The sequence below is a fragment of the Coptis chinensis genome, chromosome 5 (assembly GCF_015680905.1).
Source record: "Coptis chinensis isolate HL-2020 chromosome 5, ASM1568090v1, whole genome shotgun sequence".
Classification (NCBI taxonomy): domain Eukaryota; kingdom Viridiplantae; phylum Streptophyta; class Magnoliopsida; order Ranunculales; family Ranunculaceae; genus Coptis; species Coptis chinensis.
Genome location: NC_141460.1, coordinates 6088319 through 6099210, shown reverse-complemented (window position 1 = coordinate 6099210; position 10892 = coordinate 6088319). Strand labels below are relative to the sequence as shown.

Genomic DNA, 10892 nt, shown 5'->3' with positions numbered 1-10892 from the left:
TAACCTCCTGAACTTTTGAGAATTTAAATTTTCCTGAGAGAGTTTGAACAGACATAGACTTTATTGATGTTTGGTTGCAAAATCTTCAAAATGGTTGCTCCTGTGTATATGCTAAAATGGTCAAAGAAATCAATAAACATCAGATAACATCAAAATGACAGTAGATAAGTTAAGCTATTAGGAAGTTGATATCTTTGTCCAGATACGGCCTTAGTCTAGAATAGTTTTTTTTTTCTTACATGGATCCGTGAATGTCTTGGTTAGTTTCGAAAAGCTACATAACAAACAAATTGGAAATCCATTCCAAGAGCAATCATTTATAGACCTTTACTTGTTTCTTTCTATTAATTAAGGCTTAATTTATTATGCTCTCTGAGGGAGTTATACTGATAAGTGGAAATCAGACGTACATGGATATGTACTTGAATTAGTGTATCACTCTAAGCGGGTAAACCCCATGTAATTTGTCCTTTGGATATACGTGAGTGCTTTTTCTTGTGTCTAAATATTAATTTCTTATAATATGTTGTCATAGCTTCTAAAGCTATGTCTTTCCGTTCTGATATAAAGGTAAACTCTACATTCTCCAAATAACAAAAACGAAAAAAGTTTGTTCAGGGAATGATCTATATTGCTTAATAAGGTTAATTACTTAATTATTTATGCAAGTAACTCTACATTATTATAATAGTTGGACGTATTTACAGCTTCACCTAACGTTTCAACTGTGTAATTAAGCAAGCAAAAAATGGGGACCATGTTTTGGGCGACTGGATGTAATATAACTTAAATAGTGTAATGATCCGGTAATCCAATTTTTTGCCGCTTTTAGTCAAATGAAAAGTTGGTGAAAATTTCCTATCTTCTCAAACCTCCAATTTCCTTCCATTTTAGGTAAAATTGTCCATTGCTATACAGTGAGAGTTCTAAAAGGTTGGGTAATCTTCTACAAATCCTCATATTTAAGTTTTAACTCCTCTTCAGGTAAAATCCTCTACTGTCCACAGTAGAAGTTCTGAAGTGGGAACTCTAATCTTTTTCCTTCTCCATGCCTTCTTCATGTTTGGGTAAAATCCTACATTGATAACAGTGTAAGTTCCGAACCAGGAAGAGAGAAATCATGGATCTATCTGAATTTGAAACACCAAGAGTTGTGGAAAATATTGAAGTTGTTTCCCTGGAGAAACAAGTGGTGATTGAGGAAAAAGGAAATGAACCGGTTGCGATGGTAACCAGTAGTCGAACTCTATCCTATGCAAAGGCAGCGAAACAACCAACCCACCATCCGATGGAATGTCATGAACTTCCTATGCCTGAAAAGATGGGTGAATATCTAGCCATCACCATTCTGGAGAGAGTTTATGAAAAGGGGTTGTTATATTGCAAATATTGTTTGGTGGGTAGAATCGATATGCAGAAGATCCCAATCGAAAGAGTTCGAATACTAGCAAAGAAAATCTGGCAGCCAATAGGGGACTGGCTTATCACCCCAATCGGCAAGGGCTATATATTCCTGAAATTCTCTAATGCAAAGGATCCAAATAGGGTGTGGTCAAAAGGAGCATGGGACTTTGAGAAGAATGTTATGCGCATTAGTCAATGGACTCCGAACTTTAGCCCAGAAAGCCAGAGACAATCTCACGCCTTGGTCTGGATCAGACTCCCAGGGCTTAGTCAGGAATTTTGGGAGCCTGAAGCATTGATGTCAATTGCTAAAGGTGTGGGATACCCAATGCAAATAGACGAGGGAACTCTTAACAGGGAATACGGGTATTATGCTCAAATCCTAGTGGATGTGGATCTATCAGAAGCAATACCAAACCAAATATATGTTAAGACCAAAAAGGTGCAATTCTGGCAGACTGTAGAGGTTGGGAAGCTTCCCAAAATGTGCACACATTGCAAGATAGTTGGTCACTTGGTCACAGAATGTCGGAAACTAAAAGGGGCTATGAATAAGGACAAAGAGGTGATAAATGACTCCACTCCCCCAGTGGAAAATGTAGCGGCAAAAACCAGAAGGAAAATAGGGAGGCAACAGAAACAAAGGGAATCTAGTAGGCAAGGGGAAGAAATATGGATGTCGAAATAGTCGAAACAGCATACGGAAACTCATGTACAAAACAGATTTGCAGGGCTGGAAGTGGAGGAAATCCATGAGATGGATCCTGGTGAAAATCAGGAAGCATCAGGAGATGGGGCAATCATGGAAATGAATGATGTGCAGGAGCCAATCAATGTAAAGGAACAGGAACCTATCAATGTCGAGGAACAGGAGCCTATCAATGTCGAGGAACAAGAGCAAAGTTTTAGCCCTGAGAACCAAGACGACATGAGTACGGAAGCACAGGGGGAACAAAACCATGAACAAGTGAAAGAGAAGTCTGCTTCAGCAAGAAAGGGAGTATAGGAGGAGGCACAAGAGGTGGAAGTAGGGACACTGAGAAATACTCCTACACATGACAAAGACTCAATACCTACAGTCCCTATAGTCCAGGCAGAAAAGAATATGGCAGAAATAGAGGCCGAGAGAGTGCTACAACTTATGGCACACAAGAAACACGCTAGGGACAAAGATGATAAACCACCTGATCCAAAATCGACCAAAATTTACAAGATGGGCTGATATAGTAGCATGGGCAGAGGAGGATCAAAGTAGCAACCGCTCACAAGATCAAGAGGAAAACTCCCAGGCTTCAAAATATGGTAAACCAAAATGGCAGCTGCAACAGTCAAAAACCCTAGCAACCAGATCCAGATCAAGGTCTCGGACTGGAAGAAGGGAGAATTGATAAAGGTGTTCTTCACCATTTTCTACAATAAAACTTCTATATTCTCAATGAGGTGCATATTTTGGAATATTAGAGGAATTGCAAACAACAAGACACAGAACAGGCTCTTGAAGTTTATCAATAAATAGGATCCCGACATAGTTGAAATCGCTGAACCTATGATACATCCCAGTGATATTTCAAGTGCTTATCTCCAGTCTTTGGGAATGAATGCTTCTTTTTACTCCAATGATAGACATAATAGAGTTCCAAACATCTAGCTTCTTTGGAAATCCACAGTATCCACTCCCACTCTTCTACAGCAGTCTTCTTAACAAATCACAGTAGAGGTGGAGGGGTGTCTAATTATAGTAGTCCACGCCCACTGCATATATGTTCAGAGAAGACATCTTTTGAATGAAATAAAGCAAATAAGCTCATTCAATCTGCCATGGCTTGTTCTGGGAGACTTTAATGCCTATTTGAGTATTTTGGAAAAATGTGGAGGAAATCGCCAACGGCAGCAGCTTTAAATGATTTTCAAGATTGTATTAGTGAATCTCAACTTATGGAGGTCCCAAACACGGGATTCTTATATACTTGGTGGAACAAACAAGTGGGCAATTTCAAAATCCTGGGGAAACTAGACAGAATGTTATGTAATACAGAGTGGTGCTCTAAATTTCAGGTATGGAATTACAAAGTAGGTAGTAGAATCTGCTCAGACCACTCTCCGATTATGGGATATGGCATCAGTGTTCCAAGGCCCGAAAATATGCCTTTCAAATTTTTCAATATATGGTTCACCGATCCTAACTTCAGAGACATTGTGAAAGCAAGCTGGGAAATTCCCATATGGGGACACTTAATATATATTCTGACTCAGAAGCTGAGAAGATTGAAGGCTACCCTAAAGAAACGGAACAAAGAAGTATTTGGAAACATTACTTCTAAAGTAGAAAAGGAATCAAAGCTGAAACAGTGACAGAGGAATTCATTAAGATGGTGGTTGAATAGGAAAATAAAGTGGAACTTCTTCTGCAACAAGAACATATGTTTTGGAGACAGAAATCAAAAACTCGGTAGGACAATGACAATGACCGCAGCACAAAATTCTTTCATGCTATGGTTAACAGAAACAAGAGCAAATCCTTAATTTCAGAAATGAAAAATGAGGATGGTCTCAAGTTGGTTTAGCAAGAAGAGATTAGCAGATATATAGTCAAGCATTACTCAGAAAAATTCAAAAGGGTGGAACATGAGATGGACTGGGAACTTATATAGTGCATGCCTAATATGATCTCTGAGGAGGAAAATACAATTTTATCAAAGCATCCGACTGCAGAAGAAGTCAAGGCAGCAGTGTTCCACCTGAAGGCAGATAGTTCTCCTGGACCAGATGGCTTCAGTGGATATTTCTTTCATCATTGTTGGGACATAATAGGTCATGATCTAGTAAGAGCAGTGCTATATTTCTTTCTAAAAGCTAGATTGCCCAACGGATTCAATGCCAACTTCATAGTGCTGATCCCGAAAGAAAAGAATGCTAATCAGCTCAATAAGTATAGACCGATATGCTTATCTAACTTTGTGTTCAAAGTTATTACCAAGATTCTAGCCAAGAGGTTGAGTCCGATTGCAGAAAAAAGCATCAGCAAGGAACAATATGGATTCATAGCTAACAAGAATTCTCAGCAAGCCATTGGACTAGCATCAGAACTAGTGAATGAACTGCAAACACCCAGATATATAGGTAGCATTGGCATCAAGCTTGATATATCCCAGGCCTTTGACACCATCGATTGGAACTTTCTTTGGGAAGTGTTATAGCAGGTCGGCTTCAGTGAGAAATTGATCCAATGGCTAAAAGGAGCTTTTGCGAGCAATTCTATGTCAATCATGCTCAATGGAGGCCCTATTGGGCTTTTTTCTACAGAGAGAGGTCTAAAGCAAGGTGACCCATTATCTCCTATGCTCTTCGCATTTGCAGAGGACTGTCTCAGCAAAGGTATATCGAAAATGGTTCAAGATGGAAAAATCCAACATATGGTGGTCAATGCCAACTACTATAGTCCTTATCATGCACCTTATGTTTGCGGATGATATTTTCTTATTCTGCAATGCTAATATGAAGTGTATTAAGAATATTTTGCAGCTTCTAAACAGATATCAGGACACTTCTGGACAGCTAGTAAACAAGGGCAAATGCAAAATCTTTTTAGGCCCTATGACTCAAAGCAGGAGAGAGCGAATCCAGGAGACTCTGGGAATAAATGAAGGTACTTTGCCAGAAAAATACCTTGGTGTCCCCCTCATTACAGGAAGAGTGACTAAAGCTGCTCTTGCACCTCTAGTGGACAGAATCAGAAGAAAGGCTTCAGGGTGGGCAGGAAAGATGCTATCTTTTCAGGGCAGAGTGGTTCTTGCAACACATGTGCTTAACAGCATTCCTGTTCACAACCTGGCTATATATAGATGGCCAAAATCAGTCCTGAAGGAATGCGATAGCATCATAAGAAACTTCATCTGGAGCGGCAATCCAGCCAAGAGAAAAGCAATAACAGTATCTTGGGATAAGACATGCAAACCGGTGGAGGAAGGCGGGCTGGGGATAAGAAGATTGCAAGACATCAATCTTGCAATGCTCATGAAACAAGCTTGGTGTCCACTAACAGAAGACAGTGACTGGTCATCATTTATGAAGGTCAAGTACACTAACAGAGTTGGGGGATGGTCCAAATACAAGTCCTCAACAGTTTAGCTAGGAATATGATAGGCCCTCAAGGAAATGGCTCCACTTCATGGATGGATAGTGGGCAATGGCAAAGATATAAACATATGGAGGGATAACTGGTTACTGAGGAAACCTATCTGCGATTTCTTTCAGGAGGACAGAAATGAGATTATGAAACTTCAAGCAACTCTGACTGATTGCATCCATGGAGAGGATTGGCATTTTTCTACCAACATGACTCAAGTGTTAAATCACATTGGCATGGAAGCAGCAGAAATTTAGCAGCCACATAGCACCAGAGAAGATGAAAGAATATGGATATCAACGAATAATGGACAATTCATTGTCTCGGCAGCGCATGAGGATATAAGAGCCAAGGCCCACAAGCCCGTATGGTGTAAATTCATATGGAGTGCACATATCCTACCAAGGACGAAAGGAATAGCTTGGAAGTTGACTCATGGTGTCGTTAGAACAGATGAGCAGCTGAAAAAATGTAAATTCCAGCTGGCCTCGCGATGTAGCATCTGTAAGGAACAAGAAGAAACATTAGATCACCTTTTATTCTAATGCGAGCTGGCAAAGAGGGTGTGGCAGTATGCAGGTCAGTGCTTTGATCTCAATCAGAGCATGGAATCTCTGAACGATATCCAACAACAGGGTAAGCACTACAGCTCATTAATTCTGGATATGTGGAAGGCATGTTCCTTGACCAGCCTAGTAAGTCTATGGAAGAATCGCAACAAGGTAATATATTACAACAAGGTTTCCAACTTCAGAGAAATCTGTTTCTTGATTCGAAAGGCAACAGTAAGGGCTTATCATAAGTCCTCGGGACACATGGAGAACTCAATGAGAGATCTGAAGGTACTTCGAGCATTCAAACTCAACCACAAACTTCGAAAATCTCCAAAAATCTTCGAATGTTATTGGAATCTTCTGCCGCCTGGAATGCTAAAGATGAATACAGATGGAAGGGTGGGGTGTTGTTTATAGAGATCATAATGGGGCTTTCCTTGGGGCTGCAGCGGGTGGATTGGGAGTCACTACCAACTACATGGCGGAAACATATGCGATTGTGGAAGGAAACACAAAAGCTTTAGAAATGGGATGGAGGCATATATGGATGGAATCAGACTCTTCTGCAGTAGTCCAAGCTTTTCAAAAAGGTAATATGCACTGGAGAGTCAGGGCACAATGGCAGCTAATAAACTTGCAAGCAACATGGATTAATATCACCTCAATCTGGAGGGAAACTAATTCAAGAGCAGATTGTTGTGCCAGACATGGAGCAGGACTAACTAAAGGACAAAGTATATGGTGGCAGACTCGACCTCCATTCATGAGACATCTTGAGAACCACAACACTACGTACTTTATATTTACTCACTAAGCAATGTTGTATTGAGAAGGGTACACATTTGTTTTATCCTTCTTAGTCCAGTCATGTCATAATGTTCTTATTTTTTCTTCTTGTAACCTTTATTCTTTTAAGTTAATCAATTACCTTTTATCAAGACAAAAAAAGTATTTGTTCTTATTAAAGCAATGGCTGTCAAATGTCAAGTTGAATCTAAATCAAAGTGCAAAATATCTTCTAAAGTGTTTACCACTAAAATCATACTTAACCCAATAGGTCAAATCCTAAGGAAAACTAAAAAAAAATTGAATTAAGAAATCAATAAATTAACATAACCATACTTTATAGACTAATATATAATGATTGTATGGTTACCTTTTAATGAACAAATCAACTTTTTGCCCAAAGGAACAAAAGCTCTGTTCTAGAAAGATATGGGCATATAGTTTGAAGACCAAGGATGAAGTACTTGGCGTGTTCAAGACTTTCTATAGCATGGTAGAAAGAGAGACAGGGAAGCTGTTGAAGTGTATTCACTCAGATAATGGGGGAGAGTATATTGGGCTGTTTGAAGAGTATTGCAAGAGTCATGGTATTCGTCATGAGCAGACCGTTCCCAAGACACCGTAGCACAATGGTATAGTCGAGAGGATGAACCGTACAATTGTAAAGAGGATGAGATGCATGTTGTCTCACTCTAAGTTACCAAGGAGTTACTGGGTAGAAGCAATGCGCACAACTGTACATGTGATCAACCTATCGCTTTCGAAGCCTCTGAACAGTAATTATCCAGAGAGAGTATGGTTAGGCAGAGATATTGATTATGGATATTTTAGGGTATTTGGGTGCAGAGCATTTGTTCGTATTCCCAAGGATGAGAGATCCAAGATTGATGACAAAGCTAAGCAGTGCATTTTTCTGGGTTATGGGGATGAAAAGTTTGGCTACAAACATTATGATCCGATCAACAAGAAGGTAATCCGAAGTCGAGATGTTGTGCTCTTGGAAGACCAAACAATAGCAGACTTTGAGAATGGTGAGAAGCTAGAAACTTTCATTGATGATCTCGTTGATTTAGAACCAGAAGTTCCTACTGTGGAACGTGCATAAGGCATTAAGAATGCAGAAAACCATGGGTTTGAAGCTCATGATGATGATCTTATTGCTCATGATAGGATAGAACGTATTGATATAGAAAATGCAGATGAAGTGCATGAACCACCACCTGAGCAAGCAAAAGTGCATCCTCCTGAGCCACAAGAAGATTAGGTAAGGAGGTCAGAAAGAGAAAGACAAGCTTCAACCAGGTATCCACCACACACGTATGTTTTACTATCTAATGGTAGAAAACCTATATACTATCAAGAGGCTCTTGAAGGTACAGACAATGAGAAGTGGTTGAAGGCCATGCATGATGAGATGAGTTCTTTGTATAAGAATCACACTTATGATTTAGTTGAGAAACCGAAAAGAAGAAAAATTCTCAAAATAAGTGAATCTTCAAAGTCAAGCATGGGAGAATAATCCACATCCAAGGCACAAAGCTCGCCTTGTTGTGAAGGGATTTGGTCAAAGGAAAGGTATTGACTTTGATGAAATTTTCTCTCTTATAGTTAAGATGACTTTTATCAGGGTGGTATTGAGTTTGACCGCAAGTATGAACCTAGAGGTTTAGAACTAGATGTCAAGATAGTTTTTCTTCATAGAGATCTTGAAGAAGATGTCTACATGGACCAGCCAGAGGGGTTTAAGGTCAAAGGCAAGAAGCACCTGGTATGCAAGTTAAAAAAGAGCTTGTATGGGTTGAAGTAGGCACCGAGACAGTGGTACATAATGTTTGATTCATTTATGGTGAAGCATGGCTATATAAAGTCCGTTTCTGACTATTGTGTGTTTATTCAAAAAAATTCAGATGGGGATTTCATAGTGCTCTTGTTGTATGTGGATGATATGTTGATAGTTGGCCAGAACATCAACAAGATATCCAAGCTAAAGAAAGACTTGAGTAAGTCTTTTGAGATGAAGGATTTGGTTCAAGCAAAGTAGATACTTGGGATGTGGATCACTCTTGACAGAAAGAGTGGGAAGTTGTGGCTTTCACAAGAAAGCTACATTGAGAAGGTGTTGAAGAGATTCAACATGGATCAAGCGAAGCCAGTCAGTTGTCCACTTGGTGGCCAGTTCTGCATGACCAAAGGTATGTGTGCAAAGGGTGAGCATGAGCAGAATGAAATTGAAAAGATTTTTTATGCATCCATAGTAGGCAGCTTGATGTATGCAATGGTGTGTACAAGACCAGATATTGCTTTCACTGTTGGTGTTGTAAGCCAATTTGGATCAAATCCGGGTAAAGAGCATTAGGAAGGTGTTAAGTGGATATTGAGATATCTCAAGGGCACTTCCAAAGCGTGTTTATGTTTTGGTGGGAGTAAGACCTTGCTTGAAGGCTGCACAGATGCAGACATGGCAGGTGATGTTGACTCGATGAAGTCTACTTTCGGTTATCTATTTACATTTGCAGGGGGAGCAGTTTCTTGGTAATCGAAGTTGCAAAAGTGTGTTACCCTCTCCACTATAGAAGTCGGGTATATTGCAGCCACTAAGTGTTGCAAAGAGATGTTATGGATGAAGAGGTTCTTCAACGAACTAGGGCTAAAGCATAAACAGTTTGTACTTCTGTGTGACAATCAGAGCACCATCCATTTGAGCAAGAATCTGAGTTTTCATTCTAGATCTAAGCACATATATGTACATTATCATTAGATTAGAGAAGTTCTCGAAGACAAGCATTTGTGCATTGAGAAGATCCATACCGGCAAAAATGGGTCGGATATGATGACCAAAATCTTACCGAAAGGTAAGTTTGATGTTTGTTGTGCTACAGGTGGAATGGTAGCACACTCTTCCTATTGATTTGGGAATTCATGGAGGTATCCCCCCTCATGTTTCGGGAGGGGGAGATTGTTGGGTCCCTCACCTCGTGAAGTATTGGAAACTGGTTTCATTTTGGAAACTGGTTTTGTTTTGGAAACCAATTAGAGTTGCCTATTGGACTTGGGTTTCTAATTATTTTAGGAAACCAAATTGGACTTGGGAGTTTATAAATAATCTCATATGTTAGTATAACAAAGAAGTGAGAGAAAACCAATTTTGAGAGCAACCAAAATTTAGAGAAAACCCTTGCAAAGAGATAAAGCTTGTAAGAAGAGAGATTTGTAGAAGAGAGATCTAGTAAGTGTTGGAGAGATTTGTGAGGAGTGATTGTAATCTTCCTTCCCAATCTTATAAAGGATTTGCTCTTGTGGATTAGGTATCATTGCCCGAACCACGTTACATCTTGTGTTGTGGTATATTTTACTTTCTTTTCATTATTATTACTTGTTTGTAATAGTTGTTGATTGCTTAGAGAGTTGGGCTTGCTAGGTTGGTTGTAGTGAAAGTTTAGATTTTTCGATTAGAGTATAAAGTGTTCATTCAAGCTATCTTAGAGGGGATCAATTGGTATCGTTTTCCCCAATAGATAGATCTCAACTTGAGATTTTATTGTTAACTCTTGGTAGCCTAATGTACTTAGAGAGCATAAATTAGTGATTTGGTGATAGGGAGCACCTCCACGAGTAGAAATAAGCTCCCATTATGTCCTCTTAGATTAATTGTAGATAGTAGGTCTCTTGACTGCAAGATATGCACACAAAAATCTAATCATGAAGAACACTATCTTCCAATGGTAGCTTACAAACAACTATATTTGTACTATGGTGTCTTGGGTCACAGGCGTGTAAAATACTGATTTTGGTATTCGTCAATGATTCCTCTAGCATAAGCAACATATTGTTTTAGCAAATATATTCAGTCAAGGCTATGGTTTTTAAATTACTATAATTTGTAGTGTTCTTCAATAAAATGACCAAAAAGTAGATTGTCTCGATAGATTATCAATAAATAAGCAAACTCTATCTTACCTATTTTATAACAATTTAGCAATGTTTCTTAGCTTAAGGAAACAAAAAACTCTAACATAACAATA

The 10892-nt window shown here is 39.2% G+C and overlaps 1 protein-coding gene across 1 annotated transcript; it reads left to right on the top strand.

Moving 5' to 3' along the window:
* The first annotated feature begins 1120 nt into the window (after positions 1 to 1120).
* LOC147496419 (uncharacterized) lies at positions 1121 to 2092 on the top strand. The gene has a single exon (XM_086562574.1). It carries the CDS (start codon positions 1121 to 1123, stop codon positions 2090 to 2092), a length of 972 nt encoding a protein of 323 aa, XP_086418700.1.
* The last annotated feature ends 8800 nt before the right edge of the window (positions 2093 to 10892 follow it).

Coding starts and splice junctions, on each gene's coding strand:
- LOC147496419 (XM_086562574.1), top strand. CDS start 1,121: ATGGATCTATCTGAATTTGAAACACCAAGAGTTGTGGAAAATATTGAA.